At 39.7% G+C, this 26,981-nt stretch overlaps 1 protein-coding gene, 1 long non-coding RNA gene and 1 pseudogene across 3 annotated transcripts; 2 read left to right on the forward strand and 1 right to left on the reverse strand.

Annotated features, from left to right (window-relative positions):
• The first annotated feature begins 3,796 nt into the window (after positions 1–3,796).
• On the forward strand, positions 3,797–6,606 carry LOC135738619 (uncharacterized; annotated as a pseudogene).
• A 145-nt stretch (positions 6,607–6,751) lies between these two features.
• LOC135739069 (uncharacterized) lies at positions 6,752–25,552 on the reverse strand. Its single transcript, XM_073816312.1, has 31 exons — positions 24,356–25,552; positions 23,622–23,771; positions 23,088–23,500; positions 22,814–22,920; positions 22,521–22,673; positions 21,203–21,476; positions 19,105–19,488; positions 18,797–18,896; positions 18,483–18,643; positions 17,594–17,693; positions 17,280–17,440; positions 16,983–17,082; positions 16,676–16,836; positions 16,368–16,467; positions 16,059–16,219; positions 15,759–15,858; positions 15,530–15,606; positions 15,310–15,404; positions 15,119–15,222; positions 14,826–14,978; positions 11,604–11,829; positions 11,451–11,506; positions 11,115–11,199; positions 8,235–8,311; positions 7,992–8,088; positions 7,825–7,901; positions 7,582–7,678; positions 7,447–7,502; positions 7,204–7,300; positions 7,069–7,124; positions 6,752–6,972 (listed from the first exon to the last, which is right to left on the reverse strand). The coding sequence occupies exons 7-31, from the start codon at positions 19,289–19,291 to the stop codon at positions 6,924–6,926; spliced, it is 2,733 nt and encodes a 910-aa protein (XP_073672413.1). The 5' UTR covers positions 19,292–19,488; positions 21,203–21,476; positions 22,521–22,673; positions 22,814–22,920; positions 23,088–23,500; positions 23,622–23,771; positions 24,356–25,552; the 3' UTR covers positions 6,752–6,923.
• On the forward strand, positions 11,965–13,465 carry LOC135739070 (uncharacterized). 2 transcript variants are annotated; one of them, XR_012338046.1, is made up of 4 exons: positions 11,965–12,103; positions 12,180–12,318; positions 12,397–12,554; positions 12,996–13,465. It is a non-coding gene; the product is annotated as an uncharacterized lncRNA (long non-coding RNA). The 2 variants fall into 2 exon arrangements; XR_010528825.2 differs by lacking the exon at positions 12,996–13,465 and having other exon boundaries at positions 12,397–12,989.
• Positions 25,553–26,981: the final 1,429 nt, after the last annotated feature.

Raw genomic sequence — 26,981 nt, forward strand, 5'->3', positions numbered from 1 at the left:
CGGTCATCTTTATAATGCAAGGTCATAAAACATTCATCCTTCTTACTCATAGCTACCATTTTGTTTACTTTTTGTTTATAGACAGATTTTATGACAAAAATGTGCATAATTAAAAGGGAAGTTAGTTTTAATTATTTGTTTGCCCTAAATAAAACTAAAAACACATAATACACTTTTAATTATGTCTTAAGTAAAAAAAAAGAAAACATATTTTGATAAAAATCTTGCTGTTATTTTGTAAAAAAAAAAATGTGTAAAATGTTTTCTGCTTTTACACTATTTTGACCAGCAGGTTTCGCCAGCGTGTGTGGTGTTTCGAACACTTCGAAAAACTGAATCAATTTCCGAAGCAATTGGTTCAATTGATTCGAAGCTTCGGAAAGCTTTGTTTCTTCCATCACTAATTCAATGTGAATTTAAGATAAACACACATTTTGCAGGTATCTTTCTTGAGAGCTAGTACATTTTTATTTGAGACTTGCAAAATAAATAGTTGTACTTGTGCGTTAATATTTATACTCTCAGTCCTGCTGTTAAAACTTGCAAAATCAAAACCTCAATGATGAAATTTGCACTCATGGACAGTAATCACAAACTTGTGTTGTGATTTTAAAGCTGCAGACAAAAAGTCACAAATGTGTTAACTAGCACTCACAAAAAATATTTACCAAAACAAATAGGCACATACAACCTCTCAAATGTGTCACTACGCTATCAGATCTCACGTATTTTTTTTTTTTTTTTTTTCGTGATATTATCACAAATTTTCGCGTTTTTTCGTGATCTTATAACGAATTCCTGTTTTCTTGTGATTATCACGTATTGGTTAATCAACTAGGACAAAACGTCCTATTTTCTTACGGCGCATTCACACGGGGCGTAAGCGTTGACGCTTCCCATTCACTTTTAATGGGTGACGTCAAGCGTTGGCGAACTGAATTGTGGATCCATCGACTCCACTAATGATCAGTGTGCGCAGTAGCGCATAAAATTGAACACATGTATGTGAGGCTGGCAAAAGTAAACATTTGTTTGTAAACATTAAGTCAACATTTAGTCATTTAGCAGACGCTTTTGTCCAAAGCGACTTACAAGTGAGGTAAACACCCTTTTATCTCATATCTTTCAAATATTTTTTACCAATTAATCTTTTGTTAATAATATGTCTCTTGTCTAATTCCACCAAACAAGTAGTTCTGCTGGAGCTTACAGTTCCTTGGGAAGACCGACTGGAAGAGGCCTTTGAGAGGAAGCTCACCAAGTATGAGGGACTGGTCAGAGAGTGTCGACAAGCTGGGTGTAGAGCACGGTGTCTCCCAATAGAGGTAGGATTCAGTCTTCAGTCTTTTAGGCATTGATGGAGTGAGGAGGAGAAGAGCCATCCGCAACACCACTGAAGCAGCAGAGAAAGCCTCGAGATGGCTAGGACTCAAGAGAGGAGATCCATGGGGGTCAATGTAGCTAGATTCGCCAACTGGACACAAGCTGGGGTCTGATCGGCCACAGCTGGGTCACCTGGATGAGGGTGTCTGATGTTGAAAGACCCAAAACACCCAATGATTCCAGGAACATCACTGAAGATGTGTCCAGTAGCATCAGTGGATGTATTTGCACAGCTTTAATCTGATTTAATCAGTGACGACCAGGAAAGACTGGTTGACAACCACGAAAAGTGTGGTGACTACCGGAGAGTCGGTGACAGCTCAGAGAGACGGCAACTGGGGCAGATTGGGCTGGCAACCCAATCTGTGTCTTCTGTGAGGGGGACTCCCACAACAAGCTACGATGAACCTAATGGAAAAATACCCCCAGGGGTGCCCGAGAGGGGGGGAGGATAAGCACCCCAACAGGACGGATACAATGGTATTAGAACAGGGGTGTCAAACTCAAGGCCCGCGGGCCAAATCCGGCCCGCCCCCTCATTTCATCTGGCCCGTAAGAGATTACAAATTATGTTAATTATGTGGCCGGCGAGAGTTTACAGATTATTTTATTGTTATTATAAGTTTTATTTTTGCAGGTTATTTCCTATATAAATTTTTTTAGCAGACACCAAAACAAATTTTTGCTACCAAAGTCTTTTTGTAATGTAATTATAGTGATAATGTTGATGATTGCATGAGAGAGAACGAGCAGTGCCCCGCACACGCGCACTACTAGTGTGGGCGCGTCTGAATGCGAACGCTGCAGCCTCTGGAGGTCGCATTTCCAGGCTGCATACGTCATCAAGACTGTCTTGTTTCAGAATATTAACAATTATAAAGTAAAATATTATTCTTTGTTTATAGTAAATAGTTGTAATATGCGTATGACTTGCGAATGTAATGGTCAGTTAACTTAAATAAACCAGGCTTGATGACGCTGCTTATGCGACCTCCGCATATGGAAACGGACAGTATCTGCTCGTTCTTTCTCTCCCTCTCTCGCGCCCGCTCACGCGGATCCAGCGAGAAAATGTTTTCCGTCTCGTTTACAGAAATGTTTTGCGATGTCCACCTGGGATTAGTTTATTACGCGTCTATTCCCGCTAAATACGCGAACTAATGACTCATCTGAACCGATTACTTTTAATAAACGATTGAAACTATTGATCTGTAGCCTACAACACTGAACTCATGAGACGTCAGTCAATCAGACACTCAAAGCCAGGTAAAAAAAATCACAGCTTTTTTGTAAAGAGGGCAAGAAATGACAAGCAAGGGTAGATGTGTTTAATAAATGCATAATTTTGTGGTGGAGATTGTAAAACTCTTTATTAGTATCTAAAATGCCTCTCATTTTCTGACCTGCACAATGAAGGATAACATAACATTTTGAGTGTACTGTTCTCACATACAACATGTGTTTTTGTCACCACAATTATTTTTTAAATAATCTGTAGAATGGTTGTACTCTATACACTTTGTCATTATTTGCCTGGGTTTCTACTTTCAAAGCTAGGTATTAATTGAGTTATTAACTAAACCAATAGTAAGCAAATGCAGGGAAAATTATGCAATGTACAGTAATAAAAGAGTTGATACATTCATACAGTCGTTCAAATACAACCGGCCCTTTGAGATTAACCGTTATGCTGATGTGGCCCGGGATGAAATTGAGTTTGACCCCTGTATTAGAACAAGGCAATGGACAAACGACTACGAGTAAGCAGTGTACATGCGGCAAAATCTGTAAGAACAAGCGAGGCCTAAAAATTCACCAAGGAAGGATGAAGTGTCTGGTGGGGACAGGACCAACACAACGCACAGGTGTACAACCTGGTGAGACGCAGGAGGAGCCGAGCCCGGAGTCAACCCACAGTGTCCGGAACCTCCAAGTGTTGCAAATGAATCCCTCTAGCATTAAAGGAATAGTCTACCCTTTTGCCATATTAAAGTATGTTATAACCTCAACTTAGACTAATTAATACATATCTATCTTTTTCCAATGCGTGCACTGTACAGTGTGTTGTGAATGTGTTAGCATTTAGCCTAGACCCATTCATTCCTATGGTACCAAACAGGGAAGCCACCAAACACTTTCGTGTTTTCCCTATTTAAAGTTACATGAGGAGTTATACTAGTAAGTATGGTGCCACAAAATAAAACTTTTTTTTGGTACCATAGGAATGAATGGGGCTAGGCTAAATGTTAACACATTCACAACGTGCTGTTCATTGCACGCTTTAAAAATAGATAGGTATGTATTAATTCGTCTAGGTTGATGTAATAACATAGTTTAATATGGCAAAAGGGTAGACTATTACTTTAAGTCTAAGGAGGTGCATCAAGTGGCCCGCAGCTAACATGACCTCATTATGGATGTCGACCAGATTCTGGAGACCACCATGGGAGACATTGTCAGGAAACTGCAAACCAAGACAACGATCATTACCAGCATCACAGCCGAATGGTTTGGCTAAGAGTCGAAGGAAGGAGGCTCCAAAGGATCTTACTCAAAGAACCATCGTGAAGTGAGAATCCACAACATCAGACAGGAGATGAAGACCCTGAAGCAACAGTACAAGCAGGCAGGAAAGGAGGAAAGTATCGGCCTGGCACAGCTGATGAGCATCCTACGAAAGAAGATCAGGATCCTCCAGCGGGCAGAGTGGCATCGGAGGCGCCGCCGTGAAAGAGCACAAAAGCGAGCTGCATTCATTGCAAACCCTTTTAAATTTACTATGGAGCTGCTAGGACAGAAGCGTAGTGGCCAGCTGGTCTGCTCTCAGGAGGAGATGGATCACCACCTGAAGGAAACATACAGCGACCCAGAGACAGAGCAAGACCTGGGGGAGTGCAGAACCCTCCTGAGCCAAGTGTACAGTTCAATATGTCAGAGCTGCAGCTAAAGGAGGTTCAAGAGGTTGTCGGGAAGGCGCGAGCGAGTTCCGTTCCAGGACCAAGCGGCACTTATAAAGTTTACAAGAACTTTCCTAAACTCTTACTGCGCCTGTGGAATATTTTGCGCATCATCTGGAGGAGGGGTAGGAAAGGACAGTGGAGTGTTGCCGAAGGGGTTTGGATTCCAAAGGAGGAGAACTCCAAGAAGATAGACCAGTTTCGCATCATCTTCATGTTATGTATTGAAGCCAAGATCTTCTTCAGTGCTATCTCCAACCGACTGAGCACGTTCCTCTCAAAGAACAGATTTATCGACACATCAGTACAGAAGGGTGGAGTCGCAGGAATACCTGGGTGCTTGGAACACACAGGAGTGGTAACACAGCTCATCAGAGAGGCCAGAGAGAATAAGGGCAATCTGTCAGTGATGTGGCTCGATCTGGCAAATGCATATGGTTCAATACCACACAAGCTGGTGCACCTAACTCTGACAAAACATTATGTCCCCAGCAGAGTCAGAGACCTCATTGCTGACTATTACGACAATTTCAGGATGAGAACCTCTGCAGGAGCAGTGAAATCAGGCTGGCATTCTTCCTAGGATTCTGTGGCCACTACTTGTCTATGAGGTACCAATTTCGACTGTGGAAACCTTAGCGAGGAAAGTCAGCAGCCACCTCAGAAGATGGTTGGGGCTTCCAAAAAGTCTAAGTAGCATCGCACTCTACGGGCACCGTAACAAACTGCAACTGCCGTTCAAGTCCTTGAAAGAGGAGTTCAAGGTAACAAGAGCTAGGGAAGTGTTGCTATACAGAGACTCGAGTGATTTAATGGTGGCAGCGGCTGGGATTGAAGTGAGGACTGGCCGGAAGTGGAAGGCTGAGGAAGCTGTTCGACAAGCAGAGGCAAGATTACACCACAAAAGGCTGGTGGGGGTTGTAACAAGAGGTAGGGCTGGACTGGGTTCCTTTCCAACTCCCCACATAGGTACCACCAACAGAAAGGAGAAGCGCTGCCTAGTCCAGGAGGAGGTTAGAACAGTGATTGAGGATGAGAGAACCAGCAGGACAGTAGGAATGAGGCAACAGGGTGCTTGGATACGATGGAAGAATGCGATTGAGAGGAAGGTGACATGGGCAGAGCTGTGGAAGGCAGAGCCTTTCTCATCCAGGCGGTATATGATGTGCTTCCCAGCCCATCAAACCTTCACATATGGGGCAAGGTGGAGTCACCAGCATGCCCACTGTGCTCCAAGTGTGGAACCCTAGAGCACATTCTGAGTTGCTGCTCAAAGGCAATGGGAGAGGGAAGGTACCAGTGGAGACATGACCAGGTGTTAAAGGCCATCGCTGAAGCCAATGCTACAGGAGTCGAGGGGGCCAAGCGCTCCCTCCCCTCCAGGCAAGCCATTGCCTTTGTCAGAGCGGGAGAGCAGCTGTGAAAACAACTGCAGGCATCCTGGCCACTGCGCGAGATTGGGAGCTGTTGGTGGACTTGGAGCGGCAACTCAAGTTCCCTGGCCACGTTGTGACTACCACCTTAAGACCAGATGTTGTTCTCTTGTCTAATTCCACCAAACAATTAGTTCTGCTGGAGCTTACAGTCCCTTGGGAAGACCGACTGGAAGAGGCCTTTGAGAGGAAGCTCACCAAGTATGAGGGACTGGTCAGAGAGTGTTGAAAAGCTGGGTGGAGAGCACGGTGTCTCCCAATAGAGGTAGGATGCAGGGGCTTTGTAGCACGATACCTGTACAGAGCCTTCAGTCTTTATGGCATTGATGGAGTGAGGAGGAGAAGAGCCATCCGCAACACCACTGAAGCAGCAGAGAAAGCCTTGAGATGGCTATGGCTCAAGAGGGGAGCTCCATGGGGGTCAATGTAGCTGGATTCGCCAACTGGACACAAGCTGGGGTCTGATCGGCCACAGCTGGGTCACCTGGATGAGGGTGTCTGATGTTGAAAGACCCGAAACACCCAATGATTCCAGGAACATCACTGAAGATGTATCCACTCCAGTAGCATCAGTGGATGTATTTGCAAAGTTGGTTTATTGTTGTTTTTAGTGGCAATGGTAACTTTTATCCATTATAATTATTACTTTTATAATACATTTATTATAAAAGTAGTAATTTTATTATAAATACATTTATTATTAAACTATTACCTATCTATATATGCGGCCATTCCTATCTTTATATGCACAATTTCTTTGTAACTGCACTATTGTTTTTTTAAATATGTTGAATAATGTATGTTGAATACGTGTACTCTCACTATGACCAGAGGGGCACATTTACAGTAGAGACAAAGAGGCAAGGGCTTCATCATTATATCATAGGCTATACAAAGGCTATGTCACCAGTTATTCTGCAGTTTAGTTGAGTTAAAATAGCTCCTTCTCACAAACTTTATACACTCACATAAGTAATTCTGCAATAGAAAGGTAGTGTTTCAATTTGTCGGAAATCTCGCATTATTCTGTGGATTGTCTGTTTAAATCAATGGACTTTAAAAACACATTTGATTAAAACAAGTTTTATTTGATGTGTCCTGTTGTCTCTTGTGATGGGAAATAAATGTGCTTTTGAACACTTCATCTTTTTCAAAATATTTGAACTGACCCAGGAGGAGGTCCCTGCTGGACATGCATACTGCAAATATTCAAGCATAAAACATTTTTGTTAAACAAAAAAACTGCAAATTCTAATAGCACAAAAGCTGAAACAGAAATAATTAGCAAAACTTACTGATTCTCAATCCCGCATCCTGCCAGTCTGGCTTTCTTTGGGCTAACCTCCACATCCTGAACAGATTTAATTAATGTATATTAAAGGACTTTTAAATTGAAACAAATTTTTCTTAAGGTTCTGTTATAAATTTACCTGCGAGAAAGGAGCAGAGCGCTTCCTTGAGACACGCAGGGGTGGAGCTGCCAGAACAATTGCCTGCCCAACAGGCGAGGCTTGAGGAGGTGAACATCTATAAATACATAAAAGAGTACGGTAATAAACATTTCTAGAAACATTTAAGCAGGAAAAATTAAAATATGTGTTTAAGAAACAAAACTGCTAAATTCTAATAGCATAAAGGTTAAGGCTGAAACAGAAATAATGGGCAAAACTTACTGATTCTCACTCCCGCATCCTGCCAGTCTGGCCCTCTTTGGGCTAACCTCCACACCCTGAACAGATTAAATTCATGTATATTAAAGGACTTTTAAATTGAAACAAATTTTTCTTAGGGTTCTGTTATAAATTTACCTGCGAGAAAGGAGCAGAGCGCTTCCTCGAGACACGCAGGGGTGGAGGTGCCAGAACAATTGCCTGCCCGACAGGCCGAGCATGAGGAGGTGAACATCTATAAATACATAAAAGAGTACGGTAATAAACATTTCTAGAAACATTAAAGCAGGGAAAATAAAAATATGTGTTTAAGAAACAAAACTGCCAATTCTAATAGCATAAAGGTTAAGGCTGAAACAGAAATAATTTAGCAAAACTTACTGATTCTCACTCCCACATCCTGCCAGTATGGCCCTCTTTGGGTTAACCTCCACATCCTGCTCTTCCACTAATTGAAGCTGTAATTAAAACAAACAGATTTAATCCATGTATATTAAAGGACTTTTAAATTGAAACTAATTTTTCTTAGGGTTCTGTTATAAATTTACCTGCGAGAAAGGAGCAGAGCGCTTCCTTGAGACACGCAGGGGTGGAGGTGCCAGAACAATTGCCTGCCCGACAGGCGGAGCATGAGGAGGTGAACATCTATAAATACATAAAAGAGTACGGTAATAAACATTTCTAGAAACATTAAAGCAGGGAAAATAAAAATATGTGTTTAAGAAACAAAACTGCCAATTCTAATAGCATAAAGGTTAAGGCTGAAACAGAAATAATTTAGCAAAACTTACTGATTCTCACTCCCACATCCTGCCAGTATGGCCCTCTTTGGGTTAACCTCCACATCCTGCTCTTCCACTAATTGAAGCTGTAATTAAAACAAACAGATTTAATCCATGTATATTAAAGGACTTTTAAATTGAAACTAATTTTTCTTAGGGTTCTGTTATAAATTTACCTGCGAGAAAGGAGCAGAGCGCTTCCTTGAGACACGCAGGGGTGGAGGTGCCAGAACAATTGCCTGCCCGACAGGCGGAGCATGAGGAGGTGAACATCTATAAATACATAAAAGAGTACGGTAATAAACATTTCTAGAAACATTAAAGCAGGGAAAATAAAAATATGTGTTTAAGAAACAAAACTGCCAATTCTAATAGCATAAAGGTTAAGGCTGAAACAGAAATAATTTAGCAAAACTTACTGATTCTCACTCCCGCATCCTGCCAGTCTGGCCCTCTTTGGGTTAACCTCCACATCCTGCTCTTCCACTAATTGAAGCTGTAATTAAAACAAACAGATTTAATCCATGTATATTAAAGGACTTTTAAATTGAAACTAATTTTTCTTAGGGTTCTGTTATAAATTTACCTGCGAGAAAGGAGCAGAGCGCTTCCTTGAGACACGCAGGGGTGGAGGTGCCAGAACAATTGCCTGCCCGACAGGCGGAGCATGAGGAGGTGAACATCTATAAATACATAAAAGAGTACGGTAATAAACATTTCTAGAAAAATTAAAGCAGGGAAAATATGTGTTTAAGAAACAAAACTGCTAAATTCTAATAGCATAAAGGTTAAGGCTGAAACAGAAATAATTTAGCAAAACTTACTGATTCTCACTCCCGCATCCTGCCAGTCTGGCCCTCATTGGGTTAACCTCCACATCCTGCTCTTCCACTAATTGAAGCTGTAATTAAAACAAACAGATTTAATCCATGTTTATTAAAGGATTTTTAAATTGAAACAAATTTTTCTTTGGGTTCTGTTATAAATTTACCTGCGAAAAAGGAGCAGAGCGCTTCCTTGAGACACGCAGGGGTGGAGGTGCCAGGAAAATTGCCTGCCCAACAGGCAGAGCATGAGGAGGTGAACATCTATAAATACATAAAAGAGTACGGTAATAAACATTTCTAGAAACATTTAAGCAGGAAAAATAAAAATATGTGTTTAAGAAACAAAACTGCCAATTCTAATAGCATAAAGGTTAAGGCTGAAACAGAAATAATGGGCAAAACTTACTGTTTCTTACTCCCGCATCCTGCCAGTCTGGCGCTCATTGGGCTAACCCCCACACTCTGAACAGATTTAATTAATGTATATTAAAGGACTTTTAAATTTAAACAAATTTTTCTTAGGGTTCTGTTATAAATTTACCTGCGAGAAAGGAGCAGAGCGCTTCCTTGAGACACGCAGGGGTGGAGGTGCCAGAACAATTGCCTGCCCAACAGGCGGAGCATGAGGAGGTGAACATCTATAAATACATAAAAGAGTACGGTAATAAACATTTCTAGAAACATTAAAACAGGGAAAATGTGTGTTTAAGAAACAAAACTGCCAATTCTAATAGCATAAAGGTTAAGGCTGAAACAGAAATAATTAGCAAAACTTACTGATTCTCACTCCCGCATCCTGCCAGTCTGGCTTTCCTTCGGCTAACCTCCACACTCTAAACAGATTAAATTAATGTATATTAAAGGACTTTTAAATTGAAAAAAAATTTCTTAGGGTTCTGTTATAAATTTACCTGCGAGAAAGGAGCAGAGCGCTTCCTCGAGGCACGCAGGGGTGGAGGTGCCAGGAAAACTGCCTGCCCGACAGGCGGAGCATGAGGAGGTGAACATCTATAAATACATAAAAGAGTACGGTAATAAACATTTCTAGAAACATTTAAGCAGGAAAAATAAAAATATGTGTTTAAGAAACAAAAATGCTAAATTCTAATAGCATAAAGGTTAAGGCTGAAACAGAAATAATTTAGCAAAACTTACTGTTTCTTACTCCCGCATCCTGCCAGTCTGGCTTTCCTTCGGCTAACCTCCACACTCTGAACAGATTTAATTAATGTATATTAAAGGACTTTTAAATTGAAAAAAAATTTCTTAGGGTTCTGTTATAAATTTACCTGCGAGAAAGGAGCAGAGCGCTTCCTCGAGGCACGCAGGGGTGGAGGTGCCAGGAAAACTGCCTCCCCGACAGGCGGAGCATGAGGAGGTGAACATCTATAAATACATAAAAAGTTTGGTAATAAACATTTCTAGAAACATTTAAGCAAGGAAAATATGTGTTTAAGAAACAAAACTGCTAAATTCTAATAGCATAAAGGTTAAGGCTGAAACAGAAATAATTTAGGAAAACTTACTGTTTCTTACTCCCGCATCCTGCCAGTCTGGCCCTCTTTGGGCTAACCTCCACATCCTGAACAGATTTAATTAATGTATATTAAAGGACTTTTAAATTGAAAAATTTTTTCTTAGGGTTCTGTTATAAATTTACCTGCGAGAAAGGAGCAGAGCGCATCCTCGAGGCACGCAGGGGTGGAGGTGCCAGGAAAACTGCCTCCCCGACAGGCGGAGCATGAGGAGGTGAACATCTATAAATACATAAAAAGTTTGGTAATAAACATTTCTAGAAACATTTAAGCAAGGAAAATATGTGTTTAAGAAACAAAACTGCCAATTCTAATAGCATAAAGGTTAAGGCTGAAACGGAAATAATTAGCAAAACTTACTGTTTCTCACTCCCGCATCCTGCCAGTCTGGCCCTCTTTGGGTTAACCTCCACATCCTGCTCTTCCACTAATTGAAGCTGTAATTAAAACAAACAGATTTAATCCATGTATATTAAAGGATTTTTAAATTGAAACTAATTTTTCTCAGGGCTCTGTTATAAATCTACTGGTGTGGGGGCAGCTCGGCGCTTCCTAGGGGAAGGCAGGAGTGGAGCCGCCTGCCGGACAGGCAAAGCGTGAGGAGGTGAAGATCTATAAATACATAGAAATGTACGGTAAGAAACGTTTCTGGAAATATTCAAGCACTAAAAAAGTCAAAATGAAAAGCTAAATGTAATATTACAAATATTAATGCAAAAATGCAGAGACGTTTTTAAACTGTCTATGAATAAATATACTGTAAAAAAAAATGTTTCTGCAAACAAACTACTGTTAATGTTAAAGAAGCCCATGTAATATTTAAAAGGTAAAGACGGAAAATGGAGAGACGTTGTTAAACTTACTGAGGTACAGAGGTGTCATCCTCTTCCATATCCTCAAAAACAGCTCCATTATTTTGCTATAAATAAAACAAACAGTAATTTAAAACATGAATATAAAACATTTTTACAATAAAATTGGCAATACTTGTGTTTATGGCTCTGATATAAATGTACCTGGGCAGACATTGGTGAGGGGAGGGACACAACTCGAGGCTCCTCAAAGACTGGAGCAGACATAGGAGCAGGTGAGGGGAGGGCCACAACCTGAGGTTCCTCAGGGACCGGAGCAACCACAGGAACAGGTAAGGGGTGGTCCTCATTCTCTTCATCCGAAGAGAGGTCCTCCATCGGAAAGTCCTCTTGATCTAAATCAGATGGACTCTCAAATACGGAGGGAAACCTAGAAACATATGTAAAAACTGTAAGTACTGTTTCTGCAAATGTTTAAGAATTAAGCAGGGGCCGGATTCACAAAACATTCTTAAGAAGAAAAATCTTCTTAACTGCCATTTTTATCTTAAATTCAAGCTTAATGTAGCAGGATTAGGTGAGCTGTGATTGACAGCTGATTTCACCAATCAGGAAGGGGCAGTCCCTTTTTAAGAGCCGATTGGCTGCTGCCCGGGATGCGTCATGTCCTGTTTTCCCCTGGGTGTTTACAACGTTAGCGGCAGGTGAGCTCTTGCTAACATGCTATGGTTAGCAGTTTTAATCTGTGTTTGTCATTTAAAAGTAATGTTTTGGTTTTAGTGTGTCGTCTGTCGTGCTGGTGCCCTTGTGCGGTTAGTGGTGTACGTGATGGTGTACCCTCAGTTGGCTATGGGTTTTCCTGCTGTTGGTTAACATGTGCTGTAAAACAATAAATTGTCTGGGGTGATGCCACTTTTCGGTAAGTGTCTAGCACAAAGTCTTAATGTTGAGTGTATGATGATGTGTGTAGTTTTAATATTATATTTGTTTACTTTAGGAGTCTCCCTTTCGTTCTACGCTGTGTCTCCCGTTGCGCTGTCTTTTGATTCTCGCGCTGCAGTGTTGCACCGCTGTCACCGACGTCATTATCTGTGCCATTGCACACTGGACTGTGTACTGTCTGGTTCTGTTGTGAGCCTAGCGTTTACGCTCCACGTGAGACGTTAATATCTCAGAGCCGTGGTTCGCTCTCGGTGTGAGAGAAACGAGTCGCTTTCCATTGGCTCTGCTTTAATGCATCAACTTACATCTCTTTGTTTGTTTTTCCTTATTTTTTGGGTATTATCATTTGTGTTTGTAAACCTGTTTGTGGGTTATGAGCAATGTTGTTGACATTCTGGACTGCTCATTATAGCTGGTTCCCAAGAAACTTACTTGGCCGTAATTGTGATCTAAAACCTTGTTAATTGTATACATCTTCTGTACTGCCTTACTATTTTCCTGTGGTTTGGACTAGTATAATTATTTTTATTAATTGTTATAAATTTATTTTCTTTTATAGTGTGTGTGGTGGTCGTCAGCTTTGTGAAATAAGGCTGGTCGCCACCATTTTGTTTTGTGTGACCCAATTATTTACTTTGTTTTAATTTGTTGCAGGAGCTGGGGTCCCACGGGTGGATGGATCTGTCCGGTGGTGGTGCTTCCTCCTCAGTGGGTGCTGTGTAACACTTGAAGTGTGTGGTTGTGTAATCCGAATGCACAGTGGTGTGTGTGTGTGTGCCTTTTTGTAAACACCAGTCGTGATTAGTGATTCTTTCCGTTGGGAACCTCAGCCCTGCTGGTTACTATATGTTTGTTTTGTTTTCATTAACCTTAATTTTGAGTGTGTGTGATTGTGATGCATTTTGAAGTGGAGTGACTGTATGTTTTGGAGTGCTCATCTTAAAGGGGTTACGTGTAAATAAAATCTATTTTTGTACTATACCCACGTCTCTTGCTCACTCTTCCTTTTAAGAGGAACGAACTTGTGTGCCTTACTGCCTTTTGGGTGTAAGGAATATTTCCCTGGGTGTAAGTCCCGGGGTGGCGTAGTCGGAATATTATGCAAAATCTTTGCCTTCGTCAATCAAAGTTAGGCAATCCCCCTCGTCCTGCTACATTAAGAAAAAAGTTAAGAATATTTTGTATTCTCAAAAAAGCTTCTTAAGAAAGTTCTTATTTTTTTCCTTAAGTATGTTCTTAAGAAAAAACTTAAGAAGAATTCCAATTCTCGAAAAATAAACTGTCTTAAATAACATCTTAAAGTTAGGATAACCTTACAGTAGTCTTAAATCTCAAAATGTAAGATGTTTTATAAGTTAATGTGATTGTTTTAAATGTGACATGTTGTATTTTGTAGTCTGAAATGGCAATTTTATCAGTTTACTTTACATAGATTAGTTTAAAGAGGAATTCAACACTCATATAATGAAGTTTAATAGCTTACTCAGTAATATGTCATACAACACAAATAAGTATTAGTGATAACATTAGCAAACATGTAACTTCCTCCGTAATAGCCTATTCATTATGAAATTACTTAACAGCTTATAGTCGTTCTAAGCGGGAGGCGGACCGGTAATCGCTCCGTCATGTGAGTCGAGGGCTCCGAAACTGTGGGCACGCTTGACCCTTTGCGTCCGTCTCTTGACGCGTGAGCGCGGGTCGCGGGAGACGAAAGCCTTGGGCACGGAGAGTGAAGCACGCATGACGGACCGATTGGGACATTATGGATTTATATTTACGCACCGCACCGCCTTACTAGCTGACCTCTGTTACAACAGCGAATAACATCCTGTGGTAGTCTTAATGCATCACTCGTTTGTATCGCGTTAATGATCGCAAGGTAGTCAAAAGATTAATGGATAAATTTATTGTTACCTCATTAGCAGGGTATAATTCATTTAAAGCTTGTCATTTTATTCGTAAGACACAAATTTAAGATATTCTTAAGAAAAAAATTGAGAACTTCTTAAGAAATGTTTGAGAATTGCACTTAGGAACATTCTTACGCACTTCTTATAATTTATCTTAAGAACTTTCTTATTTTTTGTCTTAAGAATGTTTTCGTGAATCCGGCCCCTGCTGTTTATTATTATGTTTTTAAAAACAAACACAGTTTAAACTATAAAAACGACCTATTGTGTTTAACATTAATTGGTAGAATACATTTGCCCAAACTGATTTCATTAAAAACATTTTCTTTAAATGTTGCCTTAATCTGATTGTTCTGATCAATATGAATTGTATGACATTTACTGTACTAGTTCATTACTGTTATTATCAGTGTGTCAAATAAAAAAATTCTGACAGATGCTGTAGGAGAATTTTAAATCTTTTCCAGATGCTGGTTTACATTCAGTTCTGAAAACTTCAGTTACTGCGCATTACACTTTAAAATGTTGAATTGAACAAATACTATTTTTTAGAAAAATAAGTTTTTCATACCTTTTGATAAACCTGGAGAGGTCCTTTAGCTTCCGACCCGACTGCCCTTCTCTTTGGAGCCGAATAATCCACCTTTCCATCGTCTCCCTTGCCAGTCTGCAAGCCAACCGTGAGGTTTCGGCAAACCTAACCAGGGTAAGCCCTACCTTAAATCTGTAAGAGAGGAACATCATCCTTATAAACCAACTCAGCTGTCTAACAATTATGTATCTGATAACAGTGTCTTAATCACAGGAGGACAAAACAAAATAATGTTTATGCAATGAAACTATTGAATAGCCGGGAGTTCTTACTGGAATTCCGCAGACACACTTCCGCAACCAGACACACGAACTAAATCGAAAACTAAAGTCTCCGCCCTTTCAGAGAGACTAGTCTTTGTCCCCATGATATCCTCCTAGAAATCACATTATCATCACCAACAGGTTATGTATTGTATTTATTACAGTGTAAGACTCGCTTGTATTGAAATGTACTTTTTTACCCTTTTGTGATGATAGAGATCCGAGGCCACATCCTTTTTATCTGTGGTACAAAGTGGAACTGTGTACCAGAGATCATTCTTAGTAGGAAAAGCTGCTGAGAACGAAGCAGAGAGAGATGAAATAAAAAACACTGACAGGTTTGTTAAAGTACCAATTCATAACAGCATAAGATTATACTTTAGTATAATGTTCCACATTTGTACAAAAATGAAGTCTTACCGTTCGGAGGAGCTGATGGTGGCATCAGAGATGATGGCTCCTGGCCCTCTCCTGGTTTCTCCACATCAGTAGATTTCCTGATACGAGAAAAAAAAAAGTAAATAATTTCCCTTAATCATGCAAATTGATACCACTGATATATGAGACACAAGCAAAGCGTATAGAAATCTATGGGAATAGATCACTTTCTATAGGAACTCTTTAAATTTACTGTGCAGTCTTATTTTACCCTTTAGTCGGGGAGCCATTGCCTGGAGACAGCTCGTGATCAGAGGAAGACGACTCCCTCTCCACAATGTCTTCCTCCGTCATGGCTTTCTCATCTGGGCCTGTAAGTGAAAAGCACAGAAAGGAGTTAAGGATCATCCTTCAATCCAGCATACTGTCCAGAAGTGTCAATGTGAGACTCAGTGTCGGGTGTGCTAAAGGCATGCAATGTGCAAAAAGTTTTAAAGCTACAAATAATTATTATATTGTTGGACTTACAACCTACAGATGTCAGATTACAGTGTAAAATATATGAACTTACAAGTCTCCACTGATGTCTGCACCGCAGGAGGAGGTGATGCACACCCACCGAGCGCCTCCTCCACCTGTGCAGCAGCAGCAATGGTAGCGACTGCAGCTGGTGGCGGCTCCAGCGATGGCGGCTCCTGGCCCTCTCCTGGGTTCTTCACAGCAGAGGATTTCCTGATACAAGAGACACAAAAAGTAAATAACTTCCCTTAATCACTCAAATTGACACCACTGATATATAAGACACAAGAAAAGAGTATAGAAGTCTATAACAAACACTTTCTATGGGAATTATTATATTTATTGTGCAGTCTTATGTTACCCTTTAGTCAGGGAGCCATTGCCTGGAGACAGCTCATGATCAGAGGAAGACGACTCCCTCTCCACAATGTCTTCCTCTATCATGGCTTTCTCATCTGGGCCTGTAAGTGAAAAGCACAGAAAGGAGTTAAGGATCATCCTTCAATCCAGCATACTGTCCAGAAGTGCCAATGTGAGTCTCAGTGTCGGGTGTGCTAAAGGCATGCAATGTCAAAAACAGCAAAAAGTTACAAAGCTACTTATAATTATTATATTGTTGGACTTACAACCTACAGATGGCAGATTAAAGTGTAAAATATATGAACTTACAAGTTTCAACTGATGTCTGCACCACAGAAGGAGGTGATGCACACCCACCGTGCGCTTCCTCCATCTGTGCAGCAGCAGCAATCATAGCGACTGCAGCTGGTGGCGGCTCCAAAGATGGCGGCTCCTGGCCCTCTCCTGGGTCCTGCACATCAGAGGATTTCCTGATACGAGAGAAACAGCAATTTTTTTTAAATAATTTCCCGTAATCATGCAAATTGATAAATGAGACACAAACAAAGCGTATAGAAATCTATAACAAACACTTTCTATGGGAATTCTTTATATTTATTGTGCAGTCTTATGTTACCCTTTAGTCGGGGAGCCATTGCCTGGAGACAGCTCGTGATCAGAGAAAGACGACTCCCTCTCCACAATGTCTTCCTCTTTCATGGCTTTCTCATCTGGGCCTGTAAGTGAAAAGCACAGAAATTAGTTAAGGATCATCTTTCAATCCAGCATACTGTCCAGAAGTGCCAATCTGAGACTTAGTGTCGGGTGTGCTAAAGGCATGCAATGTGCAAAAAGTTACAAAGCTACTTATAATTATTATATTGGACTTACAACCTACAGATGGCAGATTACAGTGTAAAATGTTTGAACTTACAAGTCTCCTCTAATGACTGCAGTGCAGGAGGAGGTGATGCACACCCACCGAACGCCTCCTCCACCTGTGCAGCAGCAGCAATGGTAGCGACTGCAGCTGGTGGCGGCTCCAGGGATGGCGGCTCCTGGCCCTCTCCTGGCTCCTCCACATCAGAGGATTTCCTGATACAAGAGACACAAAAAGTAAATAATTTCCCTTAATCATGCAAATTGACACCACTGATATATAAGACACAAGAAAAGAGTATAGAAATCTATGGGAATAGATCACTTTCTATAGGAATTCTTTAAATTTACTGTGCAGTCTTATTTTACCCTTTAGTTGGAGAGCCATTGCCTGGAGACAGCTCGTGATCAGAGGAAGACGACTCCCTCTCCACAATGTCTTCCTCTGTCATGGCTTTCTCATCTGGGCCTGTAAGTGAAAAGCACAGAAAGCAGTTAAGGATCATCCTTCAATCCAGCATACTGTCCAGAAGTGCCAATCTGAGACTCAGTGTCGGGTGTGCTAAAGGCATGCAATATGCAAAAACAGCAAAAGTTACAAAGCTACTAATAATTATTATATTGTTGGACTTACAACCTACAGATGGCAGATTACAGTGTAAAATATATGAACTTACAAATCTCGACTGATGTCTGCACCGCATACTCAATGAGAGCCTCCTCCACCTGTGCAGCAGAAGCAATGATAGCGACTACAGCTGGTGGCGGCTCCAGGGATGGCAGCTCCTGGCCCTCTCCTGGCTCCTCGACATCAGAGGATTTCCTGATACGAGAGAAACAAAAAAAAAAAATTCCCGTAATCATGCAAATTGATATATGAGACACAAACAAAGCGTATAGAAATCTATAACAAACACTTTCTATGGGAATTCTTTATATTTATTGTGCAGTCTTATGTTACCCTTTGGTCGGGGAGCCATTGCCTGGAGACAGCTCGTGATCAGAGAAAGACGACTCCCTCTCCACAATGTCTTCCTCTTTCATGGCTTTCTCATCTGGGCCTGTAAGTGAAAAGCACAGAAATTAGTTAAGGATCATCTTTCAATCCAGCATACTGTCCAGAAGTGCCAATCTGAGACTTAGTGTCGGGTGTGCTAAAGGCATGCAATGTGCAAAAAGTTACAAAGCTACTTATAATTATTATATTGGACTTACAACCTACAGATGGCAGATTACAGTGTAAAATGTTTGAACTTACAAGTCTCCTCTAATGACTGCAGTGCAGGAGGAGGTGATGCACACCCACCGAACGCCTCCTCCACCTGTGCAGCAGCAGCAATGGTAGCGACTGCAGCTGGTGGCGGCTCCAGGGATGGCGGCTCCTGGCCCTCTCCTGGCTCCTCCACATCAGAGGATTTCCTGATACAAGAGACACAAAAAGTAAATAATTTCCCTTAATCATGCAAATTGACACCACTGATATATAAGACACAAGAAAAGAGTATAGAAATCTATGGGAATAGATCACTTTCTATAGGAATTCTTTAAATTTACTGTGCAGTCTTATTTTACCCTTTAGTTGGAGAGCCATTGCCTGGAGACAGCTCGTGATCAGAGGAAGACGACTCCCTCTCCACAATGTCTTCCTCTGTCATGGCTTTCTCATCTGGGCCTGTAAGTGAAAAGCACAGAAAGCAGTTAAGGATCATCCTTCAATCCAGCATACTGTCCAGAAGTGCCAATCTGAGACTCAGTGTCGGGTGTGCTAAAGGCATGCAATATGCAAAAACAGCAAAAGTTACAAAGCTACTAATAATTATTATATTGTTGGACTTACAACCTACAGATGGCAGATTACAGTGTAAAATATATGAACTTACAAATCTCGACTGATGTCTGCACCGCATACTCAATGAGAGCCTCCTCCACCTGTGCAGCAGAAGCAATGATAGCGACTACAGCTGGTGGCGGCTCCAGGGATGGCAGCTCCTGGCCCTCTCCTGGCTCCTCGACATCAGAGGATTTCCTGATACGAGAGAAACAAAAAAAAAAAATTCCCGTAATCATGCAAATTGATATATGAGACACAAACAAAGCGTATAGAAATCTATAACAAACACTTTCTATGGGAATTTGTTTAATTTATTGTGCAGTCTTATGTTACCCTTTGGTCGGGGAGCCATTGCCTGGAGAAAGCTCGTGATCAGAGGAAGACGACTCCCTCTCCACAATGTCTTCCTCCGTCATGGCTTTCTCATCTGGGCCTGTAAGTGAAAAGCACAGAAAGGAGTTAAGGATCATCCTTCGATCCAGCATACTGTCCATAAGTGCCAATCTGAGACTCAGTGTCGGGTGTGCTAAAGGCATGCAATGTGCAAAAAGTTACAAAGCTACTAATAATTATTATATTGTTATAATCTATTGTTGGACTTACAACCTACAGATGTCAGATTACAGTGTAAAATGCATGAACTTACAAGTCTCCTCTGATGTCTGCACCGCATACTCAATGAGCGCCTCCTCCACCTGTGGAGCAACAGCACTGGTAGCGACTGCAGGCTCAGAGGGGCAAGCATCGCTTTCCACACTGCTACTCACAGAGTTGGAGGGCTCACTGGGTTGAGGAGGTGCCGAGACATCTGGACGAATCCAAATGAGAGGTCGATCTTTTCTGTATAAAAAGACGGTCGACCCATTTTCAAGATGAGAATAGGCCCTCATCAATTTATCAGGGCACTGACGTCCTGAGTCTAAAATGACGACGACACTCATGACTTGAAACTCAAATAACACCTCTAACACCACAACACAACAAAAAGAAGATGATAAACACGCTAGATATAATGCCTTGAACACTGACGACTACCAAAACCACACCGAACATACACCGAACTATAAACCCACAACTTTGTGATGAGCGCGCTGGCTTATATAGCTGCCGGAACTCTGATGTAATAATCACGACATCATAGCTCTCAATATGATGATGTCATCATTCATACACTGTGTTACTACAGTTACTATAGTCAACATATTTATATATTTTTTTATTTATATAAAATAGAAATGGATGATATGAACTATTTTATTTTCTCTATTGCAATCTAGTTTGTTGTTCAGCAATTAAATGCCTGTGAAAGACACAAACTTTTCTTCGCTCACCAGTAACTCTTTCACTTCCCACTTTCATCTCTTTAGTGAAAATACCCACTACCAAAAAAAAAGAAAAAAGAAAAAACAAACCACATAAATAGAAACAATACCTACACAATTACATGATTTTATATATCTAAACAGTGGCATGCACAGACCTCCGGATGGGGCAGGTGCGGAAGGACAAAAGAAGGCCCTTTTTCCTTTGTAACCAATGCTGATATATGTGATGCATAACTCACTGGTCAATCAAAAAAACATAAAATGTTAATTGTTTAATGAATTATTTTAATTTATTTAATCATTTATTAATATTACTAAATATTTTTTACTTTTGTTTGTTTCATTTGAAACAAAATAGTGAGAATAAGAAAGGTTGTTGTGTGGTAACTATGTTCAATATTGTTGATATTAGTTTTCAATAGATAAAAGATTCTTAGGCTTACACTGGTTTACCACAAATTAACAGCTTTTGCTACAGTAACCACAGCTTAACCATATTATTTATTAGTAAACATGGTAATACAATGGTAATCAATGCCAAAACCATGTTTTTACTCATTTACCCATGGATAATTTTCACATGACCACAAAACTTAAATGTGTCAGTATATTAAAAAAAAACTAATACTCACTGGACTGGTTATATTTAAAGAAGCACTTGAGGACGGGCTAAACCTTATTGTTAAACTGACAAATTGAATGTTTGTTTTTTTTCAAAAATACGGTAGCAATCAAGTTTTTTATTTTAATAGATTAAGCTTAAGTCTTAACACGCTGCCACATTTGTTATATTTTTAATACACCTTTACATGTTGTTATTACCTGTCATGCGTTGATGACATCTTGTGATGTACAGTATGCGGTTAAGACACTGCTGTTAAGTTCATGTAAAGAAATCTCCGCCTAGATGCACAGAGCTTCAGCTCCACCGCCAAAACCTCACATGTTCAAGCTGGATCTCACATTACTCTGTGGATTATCTGTTTAAATGAACAGACTTAACAAAGAATTTAAAAACAAATCATGTTTATGAACATAATGGCATTTATTTGGGTTTTGCATATTCACCGGTGGTGCACAGCTGCATTACTATAACCTGAAAAAGAAAAAATACATCTATCATTCAGTGTTTATACAGATAGATCAATATGAATTGTATGACATCTACAGTACTAGTTCACTACTGTCACTACAATTGTGAAAAAAAAACCCATTTCTGACAGATGCTGTAGCAGCATTTTAAAGTTCAGATTTACTAACAGCTTGCGCCAGCGCAAACCATTATTTTGGCATTAAATAATGAGTTTGGGGATTATTACAGTGGACAATTAGCATTGAAAAGGCGTGGGCTAGTTATTTTTGTGATTGACCTTATTGCATATACATTTTTGGAAGTTTCAGATGCAAAATTTATTGGGGAAGAGTATTTAAATGATTCACACAACACGATTTACTTGCATGTTGTTTGCATGTGTGATATTACTGGTATTTGTGCCATTATTTAAAAACACAAAAAATAACATTTGCACTTAAAATGGATGCGATTGATGCTGATATAGGAAATGAATCACAGAGATCAGAGAGCGCAAATTATTTTTTTCCACATATAACAGTTTTAGAAAGCCACAGGAACATATTATTCAAAAATATTGTTTGCAAAGTATTATTTTTTATTTGCTGAAGGAAATAAAAGAGGAGTCACACAATACCCAGTGTTTTAAAACTTCTTGTGCTACAACTTCATTTTTTCTTTGCCTTTTAGTTGGGATTTCACACCCCGCTTTTTAACCTGCAATGTCCGTGGTGCTGAACTCAAGCGCATCAGGCATTAACAGATCACCCGCACATACAGGAGCATCAGCTTCTATTTGCGACCCTAAACTAATTTGCACTGCTCCTTTTTAGTAAATAACCCGCAGATACTACCACTCCCATCTGCGCTATTTGGGAATTGCGCTCTCACATTAATTTGGCCCGTTTAGTAAATCTGGCCCTAAATCTTTTCCAGATGCTGGTTTACATTCATCAGTCCAGAAACTAAAGTTACTGCTCTTTACACTTTGAACTGTTCAACACATTTTTTGATTTTTCCCCCACAGGACAAACAGATACCTCGCCCACAAAAAAAAGTTACCCATACCTTTCAATAAACCTGTAAAGGTCAATCAGCTTCAGACCCCACCGCTCTTCTCATCGTAGTTGAAGAATCCACCTGTCCATCGTGTCCCTTGCCAGTGTGCAAGCCAACCGTGAGGTTTGGGCAAACCTAAACAGGGTAAGCCCTACCTTAAATCTGTAAGCGAAGGACATCTTAATTTTAAACCAACTCACCTCTTTAACAATTATGTATCTGATCACAGTGTCTTAATCACAGAAGAACGAAACAAAATAATTTTCATGCAATGAAACAACTGAAGATCTGGGCGTTCTTACCGGAAGCCTGCAGACACGTATCCGCAACCAGACACACGGACTAAATCAAAGACTAAAGTCTCCGCCCTCTCGTGAAGACTACTAGTCTCTGTCCCCATGATATTATCCTAGAAATCACATTATCATTATCATCACTTATGTTATGTATTAAAGTGTAAGACTATTGAACACCCTGGCTTGAACTATAATTTATTTTCCTCTTTTGTGATGATAGAGATTCACAATACTCTCTTTACAACATCTTTAAAGATAACACAAGCTGACAGAATCTCACCTGAGGTGTGTAGACTGAAGGTGTTTCTCAATGTCAAGGGTACTTCCTTGGAAGGACTGGTCTTTCCAAGTTACTTCCTTCAGAGGCGAGGCGAGGCTCCTCATAGCATTAGGAGAACACGTAAATGGAACAGGCTAGCAAGTGCACGTTATTGCGTTATTATGTCAGTATTAAGGTGTGCTTTCGGCACTGCGCACATAGGATTGTGGGTGATTTCAGAGTGCGAAGAGCGCGAAGGCTACACATATGCATCCTTTCCTGTATATTGGATATTTTTCGACAGATGTCGATGACATAGCATCCTCGAAATTCTGGCTTACAAGGATCCTTCCTTGACATTGAGAAACACCTAGATTCTGCTGGAGGAGATGAGGATGTGGACTCTTCAGGTTCCACTTTGACTCACAGAAAAGCTGCTGAGAACAAAGCAGAGAGGTTGAATAAAACTACACTGACTGGTTTGTTGAAGTAACCATTTCATATTCATAACAACATTAGTTAATACTTTAGTATAATTTTCATGTGCAGCCACACCTTTCAGGAGAAGCTGATGATGGCTCCAGGGAAGACGCTCTCTTATGGCTTCTCCACATCACCATCGGTCACCTCAATCTGAGGCTGTGGATCGACCAGTCCACACTACACTCCTCTGTGAGTGACTCGCTCTCCACAACAGAGGATTTCCTGATACGAGAGAAACAAAAACAATAAGCCGAAAGTAAACAATTTACCTTAACAGCTGAAAAACTATCATGCAAATTGATACCACTGATATATGAGACAGATGCAAAGAGTAGAAATCTATAACAAACACTTTTTTATGGGGATTCTTTATATTTACTGTGCAGTCTTATGTTACCCTTTAGTGAGGGAGCCAATGCTTGGAGAAAGCTTGTGATGAGATAAAGTCTCCCTTACCTCAAAGTCTTCCACCTCTATAGCCATAAATAATAACAATTATTAACATCACTAAATATTTTTACTTTAGTTTTTTATACTAAGAATAAGAAGGGTTGTTATGTGAAAATTATGTTCAGTATTGTTCATATTAGTTTTTAGGCGTACTTTGGTTGTTTATCACAAATTAACAGCTTTTGCTACCGTAACCACAGCTTAACCATGTTATTTATTAGTAAACAAAAATGGTAATACATTTGTAATCAATGCCAACAACATGTTTTACTCTTTTACTATTAAAACCCATGGATAATTTTTATAAAGGACCACAGAACTTAAATGTGTCAGAATATAAAAAACCTAATACTCACATAATGGCACTTATTTAGGTTTTGCATATTCACCAGTACACTTCAGGTTGTCCCTGCATTTTAGTCCTCCCACTGCTTGTCTTTGCTTCTTGTTAGAGACCTACATATAAAAATATTATACTGTGCAGTGCATGGCCAGAGCGAGCAAAGACGTGTGTATCAAAGCAGGATGATCAAGCTGAAGAAAAAGAAAGAGGATGATGAATGAAATATGGCAATGACTGATTATGGCAACCCTGACTAATCATTGAGCATCACTGGATGTTTATCAGTTTATCATTTTAAACTACTAAACTGACAATGTCAATAAAACACTTCACAATCTTACATTCTCTTCATAAAATGACTTACCACTGAAACAGTTTGATAAAACCTTGTACTGCTTTTATACTGTACCTCTGTTATGGCCACCAAAGGTTCTCAGAGCAGAGATCAAGATCATGTAATGCAGTGCGAAAACGTAAACAAACACAGTCAACAAATGTTAATATAAATCTCTCTTACAGTGTGAACCCTACAGGATATTTTTCATTTATGGATATAAAATTATTAACTATTTTTATTAAGGACAAGACATGACGTGATTTTCTAAAGATCTTTTCTTTTCAGAAATGAATTACAAGCATGCGACTGTTTTCATTAGTCAGTCACATCAATGATATTATGCAGCGCCCGAAAATAGTCCCCTTGGTAACTTTCTTCAGACGGTTTCAGCAGTAACAACATAAACAAACAGCTTTTGTGGAACACACGTAACTTCTGGTTAACTGCTAAGAATCAATAACAACAAAGTCCTTTTAGTATGCATGTTGCTAACTCAGCTGTCGCTGCTGACTTTTTGGTTCCGCTTAACGAAACTCAAGATTTCCTCAGGCGACACGCGGTGATGTGAAAAATAATGCTTCTGTTGGTTTGTTGATGGTGAATTTTCTGAGTTTTTATTGTTAACACCACCGGAAGAACCATAGGTACCTTCTCGTTTTCAGTCACCACCTTTCATGTTTAACTACTGGCCGTGCGAGCTCGCCAAAGTCTGTTGTTTGTAAAATTGACTTTGTTTTTGCTGAAGTTGAGTAAAGTCATTCTTGAAATTGTAATAGACATTTAGTTTAATTGCTAAACTACAAGTGAACGAAATTTTAATAAATTTGAACAACGACCACAGGAGTATTACCACCCCCAAAATCTGCTTGAATGGACAAAGAATGTCAAGCAGCTGTATAGCCATGTAGTAAATGTCTGTATATATTAATAAATGTAATGTAAATGTAAAAACAATAAAATAGTTATGAATTTAATATTTTTGTTTTTTATTCTAAAACTTATAAAGGAGTTTAGATACGAAACCCTTTGGTTAAAAAAAAGAGAGATCTTGGAGCCAATCTGGGGTTATTAGCGATATTCTGAATAAAGAGTGTTATTTGGTGTAATTAGTGGGGTTTTTTTATATAGCTGACTTTTCAGAAGTAGAATATGTAGAGGATATGGATAACAGCTTATAGCCTTAAAAAGTTATAGCAAACACTTTATAATTTTCATGATTCGGTCACACATTTTCTTGAATTTTAATGGAAAACATGGGACAAATTAAAGTGATGATTTTCGAGTTTCAAATGGCCAGTATTTTGTTATTCTTGAACCCATAACATGAGCTGTTTCTCAATATGCGTTCTTGTCTGTTACTTGTGTTCTTGTGGACTTGTAAAACGTCATCAGTCGCAGCCCAAGTACTGTTCCAAATCAAAGTTCGCATCAAGCCAAGTTCACATAAGATCCCTGGATGTGTTCTTGATCCGCCCATTTTATCGAGGATGCATCAGGAGGTGACTTGTGCGGACTTCTGACAGCCAAGTTTCCCTTCTGAAATTTGCTGCGATCTTAGTGCAGTTGCTCTGCCCTCCGGTGTCTACTGGTCAAACATAAAATATTCTCTTTGGATATATATTTCTCTTTATTATTCATATGAAGTGTTATTTGTTATCCTTTTAACTAATGGTAACGTTTCATAACTTAAATCACATATATTTTTATATAATCTTAACACTGTATTAAATTACTGCGCTTTAACTGGGTGTTTTTCTTGTGTTTATTTAATGTTGTACAATCGTATATTATAGTTCAGTAGTACTAAAATAGATGGTTTTATAATAAAATAAATAAATGTGTTTTATATCTTACTTTATTTTGTAATAAATCCATTAAGCTAATCAGCGTATTCACGTGTTGCATTAAGCACATATTAGGGTTTTTGCATTTGATATATTTCTTTGAAAAACATTAAAATAAGAATAGCCAGGACTGCACGTATTGGTTAGACTGAATGACGACCTCAAGTACTCTTCTGTTCCATTTGCAATATAACCGGACTCGCGTCCTCCCGTCCTCCTCGGGAGTTCGTTCTTCCGAGTCTGAACTTGCAAGTCCGAATTAGGAAGGACGCAAGTCCGAACTTGGCGTACTTGGTATTGAGAAACGGCTATAATCTTGATATCATATTTCAAGCTCTTTCTATCTGAACAACTAGTTTTAGCATTTAACGATTTTGAACATTTTTGCAACATACCTAACGTTACTTTGAGAGAAGTTTATTTCTAATAACAAGCAAAATAAACAACAAGTAGATTAC

This window comes from Paramisgurnus dabryanus, chromosome 12 (assembly GCF_030506205.2).
Source record: "Paramisgurnus dabryanus chromosome 12, PD_genome_1.1, whole genome shotgun sequence".
NCBI lineage: Eukaryota > Metazoa > Chordata > Actinopteri > Cypriniformes > Cobitidae > Paramisgurnus > Paramisgurnus dabryanus.

What these genes read in the sequence shown, in the direction of transcription:
- LOC135739069 (XM_073816312.1), bottom strand. Translation starts at nt 19,291, where the DNA reads ATGATTACGGGAATTTTTTTTTTTTGTTTCTCTCGTATCAGGAAATCC. An exon ending in AATGGCTCTCCAACTAAAGG is followed by an intron (nt 18,644 to 18,796) that starts GTAAAATAAGAC and finishes CTCTTGTATCAG; the next exon opens with GAAATCCTCTGATGTGGAGG. An exon ending in CCTCACCAATGTCTGCCCAG is followed by an intron (nt 11,507 to 11,603) that starts GTACATTTATAT and finishes TTTTATTTATAG; the next exon opens with CAAAATAATGGAGCTGTTTT.